The 22,540-nt window shown below is 35.7% G+C and overlaps 1 protein-coding gene across 2 annotated transcripts in view; it reads left to right on the forward strand.

The window, feature by feature from the left end:
• CARNMT1 (carnosine N-methyltransferase 1) overlaps nucleotides 1–22,540 on the forward strand; it is a 49,110-nt gene that overhangs the window by 1,178 nt on the left and 25,392 nt on the right. For both annotated transcript variants that reach the window (XM_087444475.1, XM_004439634.3), the window contains exons 2-3: nucleotides 6,569–6,764; nucleotides 7,820–7,983. In XM_087444475.1, the coding sequence (XP_087300601.1) occupies nucleotides 6,569–6,764; nucleotides 7,820–7,983 (360 nt within the window). The remainder of the gene's footprint in view (nucleotides 1–6,568; nucleotides 6,765–7,819; nucleotides 7,984–22,540) is intronic.

Consider the following 22,540-nt stretch of genomic DNA (forward strand, 5'->3'; position numbering starts at 1 on the left):
CTCACTGTGGGCTGGGCACGGTGGTAGGACTTTTAAACTTCTTGACTTCCACTTTTCATCTTTTTAGATAGATGTTAAAATAGCTTAGTCGCAAAATTATAATTTCAAGATCTGAAAGGGACTGGAATCAACTAGATTTTCGGGTTAAAGATGGCACTTTTATTCGTCTAAGACATGAGTCCGCCGACGGCTATGTTCTGAGTCTGCCATTGGAAATCAGACAGACAGGACCTCCTACGCAAGTTAAAACTGTTCCCTTAGATGGGCTCCTGCTGTGCTTTATGCAGACTTTTTTATGTTGCTTGACTGTGACCTCCTCAGGGACAGGGACTGAATCTTATTTACTTTTTCGTCGCCAGCCTTTGGCGTATGTTGTTGAAGCTCTGTTTTTAACAAATAAGACAAATAGTAGCAAAGAAATACGTTTGTCATTGCTAAATAAGTAGCAAAGAAATACATTTGTCGTTCCTCAATAGTCTATTTGTGACTAATGGGTAAACTAGTTTGTTACTATTCTGAATTTAGAAACTTGGTTAGTAAAAGCTTCAAGTTATTTAGAAATGACATGAATTTTTGAAGTTCGAAGATCTTGATGAAATAGTTTACTCATTAAACCCAGGCCTGGGAACCGTGGACTGCATTACTTATGGAGCCCAAAAGGGAATTCGTAGTATTCGTAGTATTTAGTATCAACAGAGGGAGGAAGGCAGACAATCAGAGAATTGAATTTGATGCAAGTTTTGTGCCTGGAAGAACCAGGCGGGGAAGGAAAGTAGCTGACATTAGATAGCTAAGAGTGGTAGGTGCAGAAAAGTCGGGTACATTTTACTATAGAAAAATCTAGAAATAATATTGGGAAATGTCTTGGGAATATAGTGGACCCAATTAGTTAATATGTGTTTGTACTCAGTTCTAATATGTTAGGACTAATTTAGAATTGATATTTGTGATTAGGTATTAGATGGGCCTTTTTTTCGGGGGTGGAGGTGGGGGGTAGCAGGGGAACTTTTACCTGGAACTGGGACCCAAGTGTGGCAATATAGAAAAGAGTGCTTGTGTGAGCCTTCTAGTGGATGTGATACCGTTTCCTATACTCTCATCCCTCTTCTTTACCAGTTAATGTGGGGTTGAGGAAAATTTCATTTTTTTAAAACAACCCTTTTTATTTGCATGGACTCTCTTGATGAAACACTTCAAATCCCTAAACTGAAAATAGTATGCAATGAAAAATATGCTTTTAAAATATCAGTTAAAGGACTGAGAGTGTGGAAAGCATTGTGTAGCAGAAAACACACTGGGATTGTTACATTCCAACATTTTGTGGTCTTCTAGATCTGCACTATCTCATACTGTAGCCACTAATAACATCTGGCTAAATTTAAGCTTAAATTAATTAAAATTTAATAAAATTTACAATTCATTTCCTCAGTCTCACTAACCACATTTCAAGTGCTCACTGGCCACATGTGGCTAGTGTCTGCTGGATTGGACAGTGCAGGTGTAAACCTTTCCGTCTTGCAGTAAGTTCTGATGGACAGTCCTATTCTAGACTTTCAGCAGGTACTTCCAAACTTTAGAGAGTTTGGTTTTACTGCTAAATGTCTTTTAAGATTAAGATTATAGGAGATTAAGATTAAAGGTCATAGAGCAAGAAATGTCCTTTGATTGATGTTTTCTCTTTCCAATGGCTTCCAATTTTGTACTTCCTACAGATTTTGCTTAGATGATGTATTCTGACTAAGGTAAAAATGATTATAGCCTTGTACTGAATAGCAAAAAACGTTTGCCTTAAAATACCCCTCTTGTTGAGTGAAGATACCTAGTCACATAGAAAATACTACAGTTGAAAAATCAAAGGTCTTGTCAGAAACATCCTACTTTTAGAAATAGTGGTTAGATGAGATGTTTAAAATTGAGATGTAGAGTCTATTTTTACAGGTGAGGGGATAGGCATATAAAGAGGTGAGCAACTTGCTCAGGGTTACACAACCAAATTGTGGTAGATTCTGGCCTGAAATTCAAGATTGTTCACTAAAATTTTACCCTTATTAGTAAGTAAATTACTAGTGTTAGTAAGTAGTGATAATAGTAAGAAAATTTTAACCTTGGGTATGTAATAGATATTTAAAATGGGATTGGACAGACGTTCCTTCTGAAAAGATATGCTTTTCTGTTTGCAATTCTAGAGTAGTTCAACAGGTGCAGAGGAATGGGTCTTTGACCTTGGACCCTGGCTCAGACCCAGCATTGGATTGACCCTGATGAAAGGTGACTAAGTCAGAGTTGGGGTCACTGCCAACCCTTGAGGAAATATGACTGCTGACTCTACTGTATTCTCCTCTTAGCCAGCAGAGGATGTGGCCACTTGATGCTGGCTGACTTCTGAACCAAGGAGAGTCTGAAGGTTGTAAAACATTCCTTTAAAGCGGGGTTGGCAAACTTTCTTTAAAGGGCCAGGCAATAACTATTTTAAGCTCTGGGGGCTAGGTGGTCTCTGTTACAACTATTCAACTCTGCCCTTGTGTGGAAGCAACCATAGGCAATGTGTGAACAAATGGGCATGGCTGTGTTCTAGTAAAACTTTCTACAAAACGGACTGAGTAGCCAATGGGCCGTAGTTTGCTCACCCCTGTCTTAAAGCACATTGATAGCATAAGCATTTCTAGAATAATGAAGTTAGCCCCAATTGTAATAGTATAGTAAAGATTGGACTCTTTTCTCAACTTTGATAAGACCTCACTTATTTCAAAAGAGTCCCTGTGGACATATGTTGTGGACAGCTTTGCACACCATTAAGTAACCAAGGGTTAAAGGATATGCTGCATCTTATCTTGCTTTTTGTAGTGCCATCACTTGTGTATCAGGAATTGACAGCAAGTATGTGGGGGGCTCTTCTGACCAATCCATAACGTATCTCAACTCCCCTGCCGTCATGGAAATAAGTAGTCTCCGTGGAGAACCAAAAGTGGCACTTCGGGAGCCTAGCAACATTTATCAGTTGCTTTTTACATATTCTGAAATATGGAGTTAGTCACAAAGATGAGACTTGTGTTTTAGAAGAATTCATCTGATTGGAGTGGCAGGGGGAGTTAGGTTGGGACAGCATTCCTAGGTAGCAGGCCTCTCAGTAATCTTTGGGAGACATAATGAGGGCCTGGGGTAAAGAGGAGGAATAATTTGCAGCTAGTTTTATGAAGTAAAATCAAAAGGATCTCAGGCTTATTGATTGTGTGGGCCATGAGAAGAGGCATTTTGGGATGACTTGTTAGTTTCTGACTTGAATGGATATATAGTGTATCATTCATCAATATCAGCCATACAGGAAGAAATGCAAGTTTTTTTGGTGGGATGTGTGGTAAGTGCAGCTGAATGTGTTGAGTTTTGAGGTGTGGTGAGAGGGAGGTTGTGGGGCATCCAGTGCCCAGGAATACTAGAAATGAAGTACTATGAGACTATTTGACCTTTTGACAGTGAATTATAAACTGTTGGAACTCTTCTGTTTGCCTAACATATTATGGCGGCTTTAAATAGTTCCTTTAGTGTCATTCTCTACTGCTAGGAATGTAAATTGATACAATCTTTCTGAAAATCGGTTTGTATCAAGAGCCTTAAAAATACTTATCCTTTCTGACCTGGTAATTCTTTTGGTAATTCGTGGTAAATTTTTTTCGCTAAAATTTAGACAGATTTTGAACACAAAAAGTTCATCATATAGACAAGTGAAAGTATCTAGATGCCCAGTCTAGTTTGGGAAATAGCTAAGTAAATTTTGGTTCCATAAGATGGATGATGAAGAGTCATTATAGTCATTTGAGAACTTTTTTCTGACCTGGGGAAATTCTTCTAATAAGGATGAAGAATTACAAGTGCTTCTAAAACTTGAATGTGCATGTGAATCGTTTGGAGATCTTGGTAAAACCAAGACAGATGACATTTCAGTAGGTCTTGGGTAGGGCCTGGGATTCTCCCTTCCTAAGCACTTGCAAGTCATCTGCTGTTATGTGAACCACGTTTTGACTAGAAAGGCGCTAGGTGACTTTGTCTTAAACAACAAGAACAAAACAAAGAGAAATATGCCAAAGTTAGAAGTGGTTGCCTCTAGAAGAGAGATTTTTAGTAGCTCTTTTCCCCTGAGTACTTTTACTTTTCTGCATTTTTCATATTCTCATTGTAAACATATTAATTGTATAAATTAGATATACCTGCTATCTTTGAGTGCTTGCTGTGTTTTCAGGCACGGGGATCAGTGTTTTGTGTGCATTTTGTTACATTTTTCAGTGAAACTCCATTGGGTAGGCAGAGGAGTATAATGATACCTACCTCATTGGGTTTTATGGAGATTTTTCAGAGTAATCCATGTTAAGTGACTTGGTTTAGTGCCTGGTATTTATTAAATCTCAACAAATGATCACTTCTGTAATCATCATCATCATCGTTGTTGTTATGTATTACCTAGTTTTTGTATGAGATGGTTGGGGCACAGAGAAAGGAAGTAACTTGCCAAGGGTCATGGAGCAAATAGGTGGCGTAACCTGGATTTCAATCCAGATCTGTTTGACTCCAGAGCTCACTATTACAGTATCTCCAGGGTGAAAAAAGCAAAAATCAATGCAGCCTCTGCCAATTTGATCTTTTCGCATTACCCCAGTCCCCCCAGAGGATCATCGCACGTAAGCTTTGAAAAACATGGCCAGATTTTTGCTTAAGTTTTGTCAAGAGCTTCTTCAGAACTTCTTTAAATATTATTGTTCAGAAATTAGACAGTGATTTGGCATAAGAAGGTAAAAATGAGAGAATTATTTGGATGAATAGAGATTCAGGCAACCAAATGAAGAGGAGTATTTTTCATTTTCGTTTAATATTGAGTAAGTGCCAAAGAACATTTAGAAGACATATACATTTATTTGTTTGTGTATGTAAAATGTAAAGAATGATACAGTGAACACCCATGAACCTAGCACCCAGTTTAAAAAAAGAACATTATCCTATCCCTTTCCCCTCAAAGAATATCACTTTCCTGAATTTTCATTTCCTTGCTTTCCTTGTAGTTTTTACATATGTTCAGTCCCTACAATATATTATTTTTACATAAGGTGGAATTGTGCATTACGTATTTTTCTGCAACTTGCTTTTTCTTTTCATTTTTTTTTTTTTTGTGAGGAAGATCAGCCCTGAGCTAACATCCATGCTAATCCTCCTCTTTTTGCTGAGGAAGACCGGCTCTGAGCTAACATCTATTGCCAATCCTCTTCCTTTTTTTTTTTCCCCAAAGCCCCAGTAGATAGTTGTATGTCATAGTTGTACATCCTTCTAGTTGCTGTATGTGGGACGCAGCCTTCAGCATGGCCGGAGAAGCGGTGCGTTGGTGCGCGCCTGGGATCCGAACCTGGGCTGCCAGTAACGGAGCGTGCGCACTTAACCACTAAGCCATGGGGCCGGCCCCTGCAGCTTGCTTTTTCAACAAATATTTATGTTCCTGGGTTTTATCCATGTTATTATGTGTAGTTGTAATTTATTAATTTAACTGCATTCCATCGTATGGCTGTACTGTACTTTTGTCATTCAGTCTACTGCTGATGGACCTTTGGGTTGTTTCCAGATTTTTTGTTTATTTCTAACAGTGCTGTGATGAAGATTGTTCACGTTTCCTGGTGCCCATTTGCAAGAGTTGCTTGACTATGTGTCCAGGAGTATAATTGCTAGGTCGTAGGGATTGTGCATATTAAGCTTTACTAGGTAATGCTAAATTATTTACCAAAATGCTGATTTACTAATGTATGCACTCACCATCAATCAGTATATAAATATTCTAATTACTCTACATTTTTACCAACATTTCATATAGACAGGCTTTTAAATTTTGCCCATTTGATTGATGTAAAATGGTGTTTCACTGAGTGTAATGTTTAACTTTTAAAAATGATGTTTTCAGATTTTGTAAATAGGTAGTCCCCAAAATGACTTTTAGAGTTATCTGGAAGCTTTTGGATGCAAAATGTGAAGGTGGTTGTATAAAACACTATAGAATTTCAATTTTTTATTTGTTTACTACTTTTGTAGTACATAAGATCTTTAATGGTATTTTAAAAAATTCATCTTGGTTGGCTCTTACTTAATTTCAAGACACATTTTGTGTATATTCTAAAGTAACTTCAGAACAGCATTCTGCTATTTGATGGAGAAATCTAAAGAATTCAGCTGGTTTTGCTGAAAATTTTAAGTTTGGAAATTGAAATCATAAAAATAAACTTATTGTACGTTAATCCTCTTTATGTTTCTGTTAATGCTGTTTATGTTTCCTTTTTTCCTTCTTCTAATTGGTGCAGATGTTTACTTTTACTACTTATAAAGTATTTGTCTTTTGTTTGGTTGCTTAGAGAATTTGTCATAAGGTGAAAACATAAACAACTTTCTAAGTTGATGTCCTTTAAGAAACCAAAAGATTGTAAATGACAGGACAGTATCCAACATTATAAGGGAATAATCGTACAAAAAGACAACCTTAAAATAAGATTGTCGTCTGGTGAGAATTCTTTTGCCAATTTAAAAAACACCTTTTATGTTTTAGCACCAGTATGCATGAGCGAGTGAACCGGACAGAAAGACAATTTCGATCACTTCCAGCTAATCAGCAGAAACTACTTCCTCAGTTTCTTCTTCACTTGGACAAGATCCGGAAATGCATTGATCATAATCAAGAAATACTACTGACCATTGTGAATGATTGCATACATATGTTTGAAAATAAAGAATATGGAGAAGATGTATGTGAAAGTTTGTTCTACTTGTTTTTTGTTTTTTTTTTTTTTTAAAGATTTTATTTATTTTATTTTTTCCCCCCAAAGCCCCAGTAGATAGTTGTATGTCATAGCTGCACATCCTTCTAGTTGCTGTATGTGGGACTCGGCCTCAGGATGGACGGAGAAGTGGTGCCTCGATGTGCACCCGGGATCCGAACCCGGGCCACCAGCATTGCAGCGCGCGCACTTAACCACCAAGCCACAGGGCCGGCCCTACTTGTTTTTACTTTAGGGTTTAACCTCTATGTTTTGAGGTCTTTATCTTTCTGGATTTCATTTTTATAGTTTTGCACAGGTCATTTGCTCTACTCAGAGAATGCTTTCACTTATATGTTCAGTCATTTGAGTAGGCTTAATAGAACAGCATTCCAGAAACTGGATTTTGTCACTGGTTTTTTTTCTTTCCTAAAAATACTGAGATAATTGTTGGCATTTTGATATGCTTTTCATGTAGTGTTCCTACTGTTCCGACATCTAGAGTTAGTGACTTAAATTTTTATAAACAACTTTATTAGCTATGTAAAATTAATTTCCCTTGCTAACCTCATTATTTTCAGTATCTTGTATCTATTGATATTCATCTGTAAAAAATTATTTTCACTTAACAGATCTCAAGGGACTGGCAGTAGTAGAAACGGAAGTCCTCTTTTTGTATGCACGGGATGGATACGATTGGGCCACTCTAGTGTGAGCCTCTCCGTGCTGCCCCATCACTGATCAGGAGGGACTTTTTTCTCTGTCAGAATGTTCAGTCTCCATAGAGCTCAGTTCTGGTCTTCTCCTGAGTAAAGACTGCTTAATTATATGGTGGTTTCATGATTAATGGACCATAATCTATTGAGGGTAGAAGTGAGACCACCAAACTTTTCATTTAGGATCTCAAGCTGCACTTGAACCCCGGTTGGGGTAAAAGTCTAGTGATTTATCCACTAAACTGTCTGTATAGCCCCATGTCTATTTAACCATATTTAAGATTGATTACTTTCTCAGAAGCTAATAAATTTCTGTTTTTTAAACAGGGGAATGCAAAGATTATGCCAGCATCTACATTTGACATGGATAAGTTAAAATCCACATTGAAACAGTTTGTGAGAGACTGGAGTGAAACTGGGAAAGCAGAAAGGGATGCCTGCTACCAGCCAATCATTAAAGAAATTTTAAAAAATTTTCCAAAAGAGAGATGGTAAATAGTGCCGTATTTTTAACCACTTTCTTTAAGATATGTAAGCATTGAGTTTCTCTACAAGGCATTTCACAGTCTTGATTCATTTCTGTTGCTGCTGTGTGCCTGTGTTTGTTCACGTGTGGGGATGTGATGTTATATTTTGTTTTTGGATGCTTTGTGTGAGGTTGCAGTTAATGTTTTCAATAATTTTTGCTCTAGCCCTTATGGGAAATTACTCTATCTAGAAATTAAATAATGAGGTTAGATTGAATGTTCATTATCAATCATGTCTACCTTTTTATAATTTTCTTTATAGTAGAGCAAAAAGCTGCGAACTGTTTTAATTTTCCTCATTATGACATACTTGTAAGTAAAAGAGGGATCTGTAGCTTAGAGCAGAGATTCTTAACTTTTTTATGCCGTGAAAACCTTGAGTAGTCTGAAGCCCATGGTCTGCTTTTTGGAATAACATTTATAAATGAATAAAATAAAATATATAGGATTACAAAGAAACTATTTTGAAATGCAGTTATCAAAATACTTAAAAAGCAAACTTGTGATACAACCTGCTTTTTATCATGTATCAGATTAAATAAAATCTAGCAGCAGGTGTTACTATATTTTGAAAATACTGAACAGTAATATTTTGAGAATCTCAACAACTGATGTGAGGTGAAAATATATGTGATTTCTATTGGTGATAAAGTCCCAGGTACTACTAATACTACTATTGTTTGCTGTCTGCATTCATAGTTGAAGAAAAAGTATCAAAGGTTCATGAAATTAAAATGTAACTTTTTTCCCATCCCCTTCATAGATCCAGTGAATTCTGTCTGTGGGTCCATGGATCCCAGGTTAGGAATCCCTGACTTAGAGGCTTTACATTAAAGAGAACCACTGGATGGAATTCAGTCTGTCATTTAAAGGATCTTTGTAGAGAGGGTCCTTTTCCTCATCTCCTGCCTCTCTTCATTGATTGACATCTTTAAGTTTGGGTATATCCTTCTAGAAATTTCAATACATATGTGTGTATGTCTGTTCTCTCTTTCTTAAAAACTTTTTATTTTGAAATAACTTCAAAATTACAAATAAGTTGTATGAATTGTTCAGGGGGCTCCTATATACTCTTAACCTAAATTCACCAATTCTTAGCATTTTACATATGCTTTATTATTTCCTTTTCCTACTTCTCTCCCTCCTTCCCCTACTTTATGTGTGTGTCTAGAACCACAAATATGCACAATTATCATTTAAACCATTTGAGAGATCAGTTTGTGTATATCATTTTTTTTACTGCTTAATACTTCAGAGTTTATTTCTTAAGAGCAATGATATCCTCTTACATAAACACAGTGCAGTTACCAGATTGAGGAAATTTAACCTTGAATACTGTTTTCTAGTCTACAGTCTGTTTTCAAGTTTCATAAATTATCCTGATAATGTCCTTTATAACACTTATTTTTCTGTCCAGTCTAGAATTCATCCAGGATATTGTATTACCTTTAATTGTAATGTCTTAGTCTTTAATCCGGAACAGTTCTTTGGCCTTTTTTTGACTTTCAAGACATTGGCATTTTTGAAGAATACAGGGAAGTTATTTTATAGAATATTCCTCAGTTTGACGCTGTCTGGTGTTTCTTCATGATTAGATCTAGATTATATGTCCCGTTTCAAAATAATACATAGTTCATGTTGTGTCCTTTTCAGGATATCACATTCAGAGACATACAGTGTTTGTCAGCCCATCACTGATGATTTTAATTTTGACCACCCATCAAGATGTTATTTGGTTTTCCCGCTGTTTAGTAACTGTTTCTCTTCTTGCAACTAATAAGCAATTTCTGGGGAGATGCTTTGAGACCATGCAATTAATATCCTACTCCTCAAACTTTCCCCCTGCTGGAATTATCATCCATTGATGATTCTTGCAGGAAATAACCTGTGTTAGGATGGTTATGGAATGGTGATTTTCTAACTCTACAATTATCAGTCAGCATTCTATTGTATCTGGATATCTATTATCAGGGAGAACTCATCATTCCTATTTTATTCAAGAGGTTATAATCCATTACTGTTGTTTTTTGTTTTATTGTCCGAATTGCCTCAGATTTGGCTGGAGGAGTCCCTTTAGTTGGCTCCTATGTCCTTTTGGCATGGCATGCCCCAATCATTTTTTTGAGCACTTTTCTTACTTTCTGGCATGATAAGATATTTCTGTCCCATCCTGTATCTTCCCTACAGCAGTTCTGTAATTGGGTATTTTTCCAAGGACCTTTTCCTGGTTCCTTTTAATGCAGAATCGTATGTAGAAACAAGGATCTGGCCCTAGGCACGTTAGTTGTTACTAAGAAATTATTGCTTCTGGACCTTTCAGTGGACAGCACACACACACATTAGAAATCGTGAGTTCGTACTGATACCTCCAATTCCAATCCAAACCCATTGAGTTTCTCCTTGTCTTCCCCCATTCTCTACGTCTGTCTGCCTTTTTCCACAGTGAGAACCCTGGCTTCTGACAACATCAGTACATTTACTCGTTCATTCAATCCTATAATACAAACAAAATTGTTTCAGAATTGCTACCTCCATACCACTATGAAAAACAGAATTACTGGAAGGAGTTCAGGATTTGCTAGCAATTATTTTTCCCCCTAAACCAAGAGTATTTAATAAAAATATTCTTCATAATTTACTCAGATCAGTCCCCTTCAACCCCTTTACCCTCAGTGTGGTTGTGTTTTTTATTTGAAATTCAGTACATTTAGGTTTATGTGTTTCTCTTTGCTTTCAGTTTTAGAGTTGTGTGTCCCCCGGGGCCCGCCCCATCCTTATTGATTTGTTTTTGTTTTTTGATTCGTGGACCATCAACTAGACAAAACTAGACCAAAAAAAAATGATATTCAGAAAAAGTCTCATTCCCTCCCCTATTCCTTCTGTACTCTATCTCACCTCCCACCCCCAATCCCACACTCTAGGTAGGTAGTAGTATCATTGATTTTTCGTTTATCTTTCTTGTTTTTGTTTTGTATGAAAGTAAGCAGATAATATGTTCTTTCTTTTTAAGTACCCCTTTTTTCATACATGAAATGTGGCATGCTGTATATTTTATTTTGTACTTTGCTTTTTTCACTTAATGATATATCCTAGAAGTAGCTACATATCAGTTCATGGAGATCTTCATCGGTCTTTTTTTTTTCCTTTATAGCTTCAGAGTACTTCAACCAATCTCCTATATTAGGTTATTTAAGTAATTGGCAGTATCTTGTGATTATAAATAATGCTACAGTTAATAACCTTGTGATATGTATTTTTGTGTTGTTGGAGGTGTATCGTCAGTATAAATTCTTAGATGTGGGATTGCTGCATCTGAAAGGTAAATGTGTTTGTAGCTTTGTTAGTGTATTAGTTATCTATTGCTGTGCAACAGATTGCTACAAATTTAACTGCTTAAAACAATGGACATTTATTATTTCACAGTTTCTGTGTGTCAGAAGGCTGGGCGTGGCTTAACTGAGTTCTCTGTAGGGTCTTGCAAGGCAGCAGTGAAGATGTCTGCTGGCTGTGTTCTCATCTAGAGGCTTCACTGTGGAAATTTCTGCTTCCGGGCTCGCTCATGTTGGCAGAATTCGTATCACTGTGATTGTAGGCCCTGCCTTTTTGTTAACTGTGGGCTGGAAGCCTCCCTCAGCTCCTAGAGGCCTCTCGCAGTTCCTTGTCTTCTTATGGGCTTTCACAAATGGCCACTTACTTCATCAAGCCAGCGAGGAAAATCTCTAGAGCAAACAGGCTGTAAATGGAGTCTTTTATAATATAATCACAGGCGTGACATCTGTTAGTTAGAAGCAGGTCATAGGTCCTGCACACACGCAAAGGGAGGGGGTTATAAAAAGGCGTGAACACCAGGAGATGGGGGCCACTTTAGAGTCTGTCTGCCACACTTGTTGCCACATACCCTGTAAGGATTGTACTGTTTTGCCTTCCTGTCAGCAATGTGTGGAAGTGCCTGTTTACTCACAGCCTTGCCGAGCATATTGTGTTATCAAGCTTTTGAACTTTTCCAATCTAATGGGTAACAAATTGTATCTTGGCATAATTTTAATTTGCATTTCTCTTATGGGTGATTGTAACTCTTCCTATGTTTAAGGGCCATTTTATATATTTTTTTGTTTTGAGAATTATATATTCATATCTTTTTTTCCCCTCATTTTTAGAAATTGAGGTGAAATGCACATAACAAAAGTAACCATTTTAAAGTAAACAGTTCAGTGGCATTAAGTACATTTCACGATATTGTGCATCTATCACCTCTGTATAGTTCTAGAGGATTTTCCTCAGCACAGAATAAACCCGTACCCATTAAGCGGTGATTCCCCATTCTCTTCACCCCACTCCCCACCTTTGTCAGCAGTTTGACTATGAGGTGCCTAGGTTTGGTTTTCTTTGTGTTTATCCTACTTGGAGATTGCTTTGCTTTTTGGGGTTTGGGTAGATATATATCACCAAATCAGAAATTCTTTGTTCTTATCTCTTCACATATTTCTCCTGGCCTTTCTCTTTTTCTTTCTTTTCTGGGACTCCGGTTAATATATACTAAACTGTTTGGCGTTATCTCTCAGGTTTCAGATGGTTCTTTTTTTATATTACTCCTCCCCCCTAACTCTTTTTATACTTTAGTTTGGATAATTTCTATTGACTCGACTTGAACTTTACTGATTCTTTATTATGCCAGTCTGTTGATAAGCCCATTGAAAGACTTCCTTATCTCTGAAACCATATTTCTAAAAAAGTTTCTAGCACTTCCATGTATACATATATTTCTCTGTGTGTGTGTATGTATGTATATGTTCTCTCTGAGAAATCTGGCTGAAATTTCTCGTTTGTACATGTGATCTACCTTTTCCACTTGATACTTTAACAGTTTTTATGGCTATTTTAAAATCCCTGTCTAATAATTCCAACATATGTGCCATTTGTGGGTCAGCTCTGTTGATGGCTTCCTCTCATCACAGTGGGTTGCATATTCTTGCTTCTTTGGATGTCTCATAATTTTTTGATTGAATGCCAGACGTTGTATGTAAAAGAACAGTAGAAACTAAAGTAAATAATATTGACAACCAGAAAAAAGGCATTCCCCTTCTTCTGGCAGGCCGCTAGTGTGTGTGTGTGTGGGGGGGGGGAGTGAATCTCTCAGGTGTTTTTAATTTCTAATATTCTTATATGTATTAGCTCCTTCAAACAATCACTTAAGAAAAATTTGTATGTAACCCTTGCATCTAGAAATGTGGCAATGTAGCAATATTGTTGCTTTCTAGAAAATGAAATAGTTTCTAAGTTTTCATCTGCATCTCACCTTTTACTTGCTGCACATTGATTTTAGCATCTTTCCTCCAGTAGATTAATAGGAAGATCTTTGCAATATTAAGAAATGCTCAGACTCTCAAAGCATGAAAATGTAGTTACTTCTTCAGCAGTAAATGAACTACTGTGTCCACAGGAAACCATTGATATATTGGTATTGTCGTCTGCTGCGAAGGATAGGATTGAGGCTCTTTTGTTGTTTAGTCAGGCTTTAACATATAATGGCCGCTAATCCACCTTCTTTGAATACCTATATGTCTGTCTGCCGGGCTACATTGTCTTCAGCTGAGTAAGTATCATGAAAATCACCCATTGTATTTCTACTTATGGCCAGTAATTTTTTGACACGCTGTGCTATAATTACCTTCTGAACACCCAGTTGAAGGAATAATAGATTCATTATATACTTGTGATTCCTGTATCACTTAAAAGCTTTCATTATTTTTATTCCATTGTTGATCACAGTTATGACACTTTACTGATTTTCGATTCTGTGAATATTTCTTCAATCAGATTTATAGTGTTCTGGGTGTGAGACCCAGAAATAGCTCGGTAAGTGAGTAACATTGGAAGCACAGTTGAATTTATTATTCCAGCCATGTTATCGCTCTTGAAAAAAAAAGACCACTGCTTATTTCTGCATGTCCAAACATCTGGTGTACAAGATTCAGAAGTAGAATAGGTAATAATTCACTGCCTTTTTTTTCTTGTGCCCTACTGATATAATTTAGAGAGAAGTGTTTTAGTGACGTGTTTTTCTAGAAAGGATTTTTTCATAGGCTTCAAAGCTAGGCAAATTTCAAATACTTCAACTACTGGAAATGCTTGACATATATAATGCTCATTTGACAAGCTTTTAATTTACATTTTTAAAAGCGTCCATAGACTTGAATTTTGTATTCAAGTTTTGTTAGTGAGGACACAGTATGCCTGGGGTTCCTAATTGTTTATATAGCATTGTCTCTTTTCTTCATGCTGTTTATATTCTTAATTATGTCTGGATTGAAGATGATTTGTCAGAGATGAGATTGTGTGATCTTTGACTCTTTTTTTACATGTATTAATCCTTTGTCAGATATATGATTTGCAGTATTTTCTCCCATTCTGTAGGTTTTCTTTTCACTTTCTTGGTAATGTCCTTTGAGGTACAAAATTTTATAATTTTGATAAAGTCTAATTTATCTGTTTTTTCTTTGTTGCCTGTGCTTTTCATGTCATATCCATGAAATCATTACTACATCCAATGTCATGAAGGTTTTCCCCAATATTTTTTCCTAAGAGTTTTATGGTTTTACTTCTTAAGTTTAGGTCTTTGATCTATTTTGAGTTAATTTTTATATATAGTATAACGTAGGGGGTCTAACTTCATTCTTTTACATGTAGATAACCAGTTTCCCCAGCACCATTTGTTAAAAAGGCTGTCCTTTACCCATTGAATTGTCTTGGCACTGTTTTTGAAAATCAGTTGACCGTATGTGTGAGGATTTATTCCTGGGCTCTCTATTCTATTTCATTGGTCTATATGTCTGCCCTTATAACAGTACCATACTATTTTAATTTCTGTAGCTTTGTAAGTTTTGAAGTCAGGAAGTGTGAGTCCTTCAATTTATTCTTTTTCAAGATTATTTTTCTATTTGTGGCCCCTGGCAATTTCGTATGAATTTCAGAATCAGCTTTTCCATTTCTGTGAAAAAGACCGTTGGAATTTTGTTAGGGATTGTGTTTAATATGTAGATTGGTTTGGATGATATTGACATCTTAACAATGTTAAATCTCCCTATCCATGAACACAAGATGGCCTTCCATTTATTTAGATCTTCTTTATTTCTTTCAGCAGTCTTTTGTAGTTTTCAGTGTACATATCTTTTACTGCCTTGGTTAGAGTTATTCCTAAATATTTAATTATTTTAGATGGTATTGCAAATGCAGTAGCTTCTCTTAATTTCCTTCTTGGATTGTTCGTTGCTGATGTATAGATTTTTCTGTGTTGATCTTGTCCCCTGCATCTTTGCTTAATTTGTTTATTGGCTCTAGTAGATGTCTTGTGGTTTCTTTGGGAATTTCTACGTATAGAATCATGTCATTTGCAAATAGAGATAGTTTTTACCTCTTCCTTTCCCATTTGAATAGCTCTGGCTAGAACTTCCAGTACGATATTGAATAGCAGTGGTGAAGGGGGCATCCTTATCATGCTCCCCGTCTTAGAGTGAAAGCTTTCAGTCTTTCACCATTGAGTATGATGTTAGCTGGGGGGTTTTCATAAATATCCTTTGTCACGTTGAGAATTTTCTTTCTTTTCCTAGTGTCCTGAGGGTTTTTATCATAAAAGTGTGTTGCATTTTGTCAAATGCTTTTTCTGTGTCAAATGAGATGATCGTGGTTTTTTTCCTTTGTTCTATTAATGTGATATATGTTGATTGATTTTTTTTTTATGTTGAACCACACTTGCATTCCTGACATAAATCCCACTTGATCATGGTGAATAATCCTTTTAATATACTGTTGGGTTCAATTTGTTACTATTTTGTTGAGGATTTTTACATCTATATTTATAAGGGATACTGATTTCTTTTTCTTTTGTGAAAATTCTTGTGAATTTCTTTTCTTGTGATGTCTTTATCTGACTTTGCTGGGCTCCTAGAATGAGGTAAGAAGTATTCCCTCTTCAATTTTTTGGAAGAGTGAGAAGAATTGGTGTTCATTCTTCATTAAATATTTAGTAGAATTCACTTGTGAAATCATCTGATGCAGGACTTTTCTTTGTTGGGAGGGATCTTTGCCTCTTTGCTCATGGAATATTGAGGTGGCAACCTTGAGATATGCTTTTAATTTTTCTTTATAAGATATGAAGTCTTCCTCAATAAGACTTGTTTTGAAGACTTGTGGCTTGAGTTGGAATAAATAACTAAAAATTACATAGTTCTTAAAGGCTACCTTTGTTTACTTCAATAAATGCTGCAGTTTGTTAATTTTTATCTACATTAAATATTCTACAACTGTTAAAATTACGATCTAATCTCTTACATTTTCTGATTATTTATAGTTTTTACAAATAACTGTTTTAAGTTTTATGAACTTTTATAAACATTGTTGCTTCAAAAAGGATATTCTTAAAGTTTCTAGTTGGTACTCTCTCTCAGTGTGTATATTTAGTGTTCTGCTCTATAAAATAATAGATAATAGTTTAGTTGCTTCTATAAACATTAAGCCCAGGTATTTCTCAAAATTCAAAATGTCTTTGTTTCTGACAAGTAAGTTGTGAGGTAAGACTCTTTACAGTTGGAATGTACCCAAGTTTGGGTATATTTGAAAGACTGAATGTCAGACACTTATGTCAGTATCATTTCTAGCACTTTAAACATGATTTTATTCATACTCATATATTACCATGGTATCCAGTCAGCATAACAACGTCAGCCATACTGGAAGGGTGTGCATGTCATTGTTAAAGGTACTTAGTGAGCTAGCACAGAGTATTAGTTTTCTGTTATTTATCTGCTGTTATTTTTACTGTTGACAGACTGTGGACTGGTGAGAAAAGGATGAATTAATTCTTAATGGTTTTAATAGCTTATTTTTTTTTAAAGAATAATTAAAAAAATTTTTTTAAATAGGTAAAACATTTCACAGGGTTCAAAATTTAAAAGTTTTCAAAGGATATAAAGTCTCCTTCCCATAACTGTTGCCCAGCCACCCATTTCCCTTCCCTTAAAGTAATCAATATTATAAAAGTGGACAGGATATATAAACTTTAAATGAAGCATGCCAAAATATCTATCAAACTCTTTTTTGCCGTTCTTGGACTCAATGGGAAAATTACTTATTTCTTCCTATGTCATTTGTTGTGCTTGTTTAATTTAGATTAGTTTCCTTATAGTAAATAAGATAAGCTATCAAAAAACCTTTAAAGCTAATCAAACACAATAAAATCCGTATCCATATTAAAGTCATACCTTTGCCATAAAAAGTAAGACCCAAGTCCTGGAAAAGGGACATTAATTATAGCCCTTCAAAATCCAAGTTGATTCTAGATAAATACTGGTCAAGTTTGGGTCTCAGATAAATTTCCAGGATCCTTTGTTTGTGCACAGCAAGCACATGGGAATTTGATGTCTTTATACTCAGACTGGATTTGACTCAAATTTATGTCGGCTAGCCTTTTGATTGTGTTCTTTTCTTTCTGAAATTTTAATAAAGCTCTTTTTGCTAACTGAGCTGTCTATAAAAGAGAATATACTTAAATATGTATAGAATTAACTATACTGTGAAAGTACATTTGTCTTATCAATTTATCCAATTTGTCCCTGTTCAGGATTTTTTAAATGCTGGAGTTTCTGAGCACAAGCAGCTTTGAAGCCACAGATTGACATCTGCATTGGGGTCTATTTGTTAATTAAGGAAATGCTGTTTCAATTGTGCTGAATGCCAAACTCTTCAGTAGTTATTAGCCTCTGGTTTGGGTTTTAAATAGATTTGGACTTTGCTCTAGTAAGCAGTTGCTCATTGCCATTAGCAATATAATTTTTCTTAATTTTAAGTATGAGCTCAGGATTTAAACCTTTTTCTCAAATATGAACATAAGTACAATAACTTCAGTTGATGGTCTGAATAGTATTGTATTGAGAGTTTAAATTTTTTTTTTTTTTTTTTTTGTGAGGAAGATCAGCCCTGAGCTAACATCCATGCCCATCCTCCTCTTTTTGCTGAGGAAGACCGGCTCTGAGCTAACATCTATTGCCAATCGTCCTCCTTTTTTTTCCCCAAAGCCCCAGTAGATAGTTGTATGTCATAGTTGCGCATCCTTCTAGTTGCTGTATGTGGGACGTGGCCTCAGGATGGCCGGAGAAGCGGTGCATCGGTGCGCGCCCGGTATCCGAACCTGGGCCGCCAGTAGCGGAGCGCGCACTTAACCGCTAAGCCACTGGGCCAGCCTGAGAGTTTTAATTTTTCAAGTGACTGTCTAATCACTTAAATTTAAGAATTTAGTGCAATCAAGTTTATAGTTGCTAAGGAAAGAGATTCTTACATTTGAGTCCTATCTGAAATGAGAAATCACAACCATGTAGAATCATATTCTCTTATGAATCCTGAAAACTGCTGGATGTATTTTTTTTAGATCTTAATTTTATTAACTATTCTGTTTTAGAAGAATTTGAAGTGATATTTTGTTTATGGGGTAAAAATCCATCATGTCTTGGCATTTCAGTATATGTCTAACACTCTGAGAAGATACTGGTAGACTATTGACTAATTGAATGTATTTTTTCTTTTCTATAGTTGGGCATTAGGAAAAAATATGCTGGGTTTTAAAGAAATATTTTTCCATTTAGATTAAAATAAAGAATATAAATTATAATTTATGAAAGGATTCTTTTAGCTTTTAAAAGAAACCGTTTTAAAAGAGAAAATGGAGAAAATGTAGACTGCCAAATAATGCAAGAGTAGTTTAGAGACTGAAAATAGATTTCTCCCTCATCTTGAAAGCCCTCTTAGACCAAAGATATATATTTCAGATTTCTTTCAAATCAAGATCTCAGGCTCCTATAATTTCAGATTTCAAGTGCATACAAATCTTGAGTAATAACTCAGTGGAAAAACAATTCAAGACTAATAACCTAGTAGAACAGATGCCCAATCTCATGAGAAAATGTAAATGTGAAAACCACACTAAGATGCCATTTTTCACCTATTACTTTGCAAAGATTTAAAAGTTATATAACTATTACTGAAGGTGTGAGGAAATTTGTATATGTTGCTGGAGAAAGAATAAATTAGTAAAATCTTATGGAGGGTGACTTCGTAATATTTAACAAAATTTAAATGCATATCTTTTGACTTGCAATTCAATTTTCAGGAAGCTTTCTACAGATATACTCCTGCATGTGGAAAATTATTTATTCTAAGGATATTAGTTTTAACATTATAATAACAAAAGACTGGAAACAATCTAAATGTCCTTCATTAGAGCATTTTGATACATTATCGTACAGTCGTGCAATGGAATATTTATTCAGTCATAAAAGAGGTTAAGGACGCTCTGTGGCTGATAGGGAAGGAGGTTCAAGATACTCAGATCAGGGGTTGGCAAGCTTTTTCTTAAAGGGCCAGCTAGTAAATATTTTAGGCTTTGCAGGCAGTGTGGTCTCTGGGGACTGCTCAGCTCTGTTGTCATGGGAATGCAGCCATAGTCAATACATAAATGAATGGGCATGGCTGTGTTCCAGTAAAACCTTTTTTGTAAAAACAGATGACTGGCCTGTGAATCGTGGTTGCTGACTCCTGTATTAGATGAAAGGAGCAAAGTAAAGAACTTGGTATATAAACTGTAGCAGAGGTATGAATGAAGTACTAAAAGCATCGAGAAGTGAGTTCAAGCCTTGCCTGGGATAGTTGGGAAAGACTTCATAGATAAGGTGATAATTTAAACTGAAGTTCTGTGGGTGTGTAGGAGCTCTAAAGATTAAGGTGAGAAAATGTTTTCTGGAGTTGGTGAGAAGTTGTCTGGCTGATGATGTGGGCAGTTCTTTGTTGGGAGTGGATGATGAGGTAAGTTGGGACCAAGGAGCTAGACACTAATCTGATTTTTAACCAATTTTCTACTTTGAATAAAAAATTATTTCAACACCTAGCTCTATTAAATCTTGACATTTTGTCATATTTACTTCAGATTTTTTTTGTATTTGTTTTAGAAGAAACATTACAGATGCAGTTGAATCTGCCCTGCAAACCACACAGAGCACATTCTACTCTCGCTCTTTCCAGAGATAGGAACTAACATGAATTTGTTTGTTATTCTGGTCTTATCTTCCTACATTAACTACATGTTTATATACCCCTAAACAATACATTGTGTTCTGTATGTTTTAAAAATTCATATATTGGTTTGTGGTGTCCTTTCACAATTGTTTTTTGCCAAAAATAGTGTTTTTACGATTTCTCTGTATGAACCAGCACTATTCAATAGAAATATAATACAAGCCACATATATTATTTTAAATTTTCTAGTAGCCACATAAAAAGGTAAATAGAAACAAGTCAAATTAATAATATACCTTAATGACCTAGTATGTCTAAAATATTATTTCAACATATAATCAGTATATGAGAGTATTAATGAAATATTTTACATTCCTTTTTTATTCTAAGTCTCAAAGTCTGGCATTTATTTTACACTGACAACACATCTCAATTAGGACTACCCACATTTTAAGTGTTCAGTAGCCACAAGTTGTTAGTGGCTTTTACTATTTTGGACAGTGAATTGCTGTGATTCAAACAGAACCAAACACTTTTGGTGCTTGCAAGTTGTGCATCCTGCTACCACTAGGGATCAGCTAAATGTCATCATGTTGACACAACAAGAGAAAGTTTTTTGTTGGAGTTTGCTAATGTGCACCTGCAATGCAAAGATCGTTCTGTGTACGGTAAAGGAAACCTTTCTCAGGAACAGCATTTACTGCTTGTAGAATAATTAGAGCACAAAGGGTGGTGCAAATGTGACCCACAGCCTCTTCAGACGCACGGACACTCTCTCTTCTGTCCTTAGAGATGTACTCTTCCTTCTCCATTCTTACTTGTCTTGAATAAACATTTGAAATTTTTCCTGCTATTATCAGATAGTGTCACATTTGTAGTAAATATACTGCTTCTCCATTGTTGGACCTTAATCACTTAGGTAAACTTGTTTGCTTGCTTATTGTTTTGTTAAGAATCTCAAGCAGGCAATTTGATTACTGAGCCACATATTATATGCCTCTATTCCTGATTTTCTAAGGTTTAGCCAACTCACCATAAAGGATTATACTTAGATTTATATTTCTCTTATTCTCCACAGAAATACCTTCATAGAAATGCCCTAGACTTTATATGGATTCATAGCAGAAAGTGCCTTTTGGAGTGCCTTAGTTTCATACCATTATAATTAGAAAGACTTTACATTGTGTTGATAATATCCCTTATATAAAGACCCAATGAAAAAAAATCTAGCTAAGAACGAAGATTTAGGGGATAATCCTCTCCGTATCACCCATTCATTGCTTGAGTCTTGATCATTTTTATAGTTCTAGAGAGTTTTTTTTTTTTTTTAAAGATTTTATTTATTTATTTTTTAATTTTTTGCCCTCAAAGCCCCAGTAGATAGTTGTATGTCACAGCTGCACACCCTTCTAGTTGCTGTATGTGGGACTCGGCCTCAGGATGGACAGAGAAGTGGTGCCTCGATGCACACCCGGGATCCGAACCCGGGCCGCCAGCATCGCAGTGCGCGCACTTAACCACCAAGCCACAGGGCCGGCCCTAGAGAGTTTGTTTTAATGTCTCCTTTTATATGCCCACTGAAACGCCCCTTTTTGTCATACAAATAATTTGTAGATCTATAGTAATCTCTACTAACTCTTAAAATGGGGCTTTGATATATTCTGCATTCCATGGCTTGACGGCAGCCTTTTAATAGTAGTTTTATTCAGAAACTTTCTGCCACAAGTTGGAGATAGAAAATTCATGGGTCTGATTAGTTAGAGAGAGTTTGATAGTAACAGTCATAAAGTTAACTTTCCATATGTTACCAAAAGGTACCATTATTAACACAACTTTCCCTTGAGATTAGCATGATTTCTAATTTCTGTGTGATAATTTTTGTGTGAATTACTTCCAGATCATTCCAAATTACTGTGAATTTACTTCCAAATCATTTTGCTTTCTGTTGTATTACTTTGATTTTTTAATCTAAGCTGAGAACAACCACTTGGGAAGGCATGTTTTAACTGGGCAAATGGGAACTGAGAAAAGAAAAGAGGTAATTTGGGAAAGGAAGGGTTTTGGTGGGTCTGGTAGGTAGTGGAAAAAGACAGAGGCCTGGGTGGGGTGCTGTACTGTCTGGTCCTTTACACAAGGGGTGGCAAAGAGTCCTAGAATTTTCAAATTCTAATATTAAGAACATGTATATTCTTGTTACATAACTGATACAGATAGGCCTGAACAAAACAGGAGGATGTACCCATTCTCTTTGTTAAAAATTTAACTGTTTACACACACAAACATTGTATATAATCTGGAATGAGAAGAAAGCATTCTATTTTATTTTATTATATGGCAGCTTGGCATCAGTTTGCCCTTATCAAGTGTTAAAGAAAGAATGTCTTACTAATCTTAATATCTATTTGTCAGAAATTATTTGTAACAAATTTGGTTTATACCTTACTGTATATATAAAATTCAA

The sequence above is a fragment of the Ceratotherium simum genome, chromosome 20, assembly GCF_057802395.1.
Source record: "Ceratotherium simum simum isolate JZ-2026a chromosome 20, ASM5780239v1, whole genome shotgun sequence".
In the NCBI taxonomy this organism is placed as follows: domain Eukaryota; kingdom Metazoa; phylum Chordata; class Mammalia; order Perissodactyla; family Rhinocerotidae; genus Ceratotherium; species Ceratotherium simum.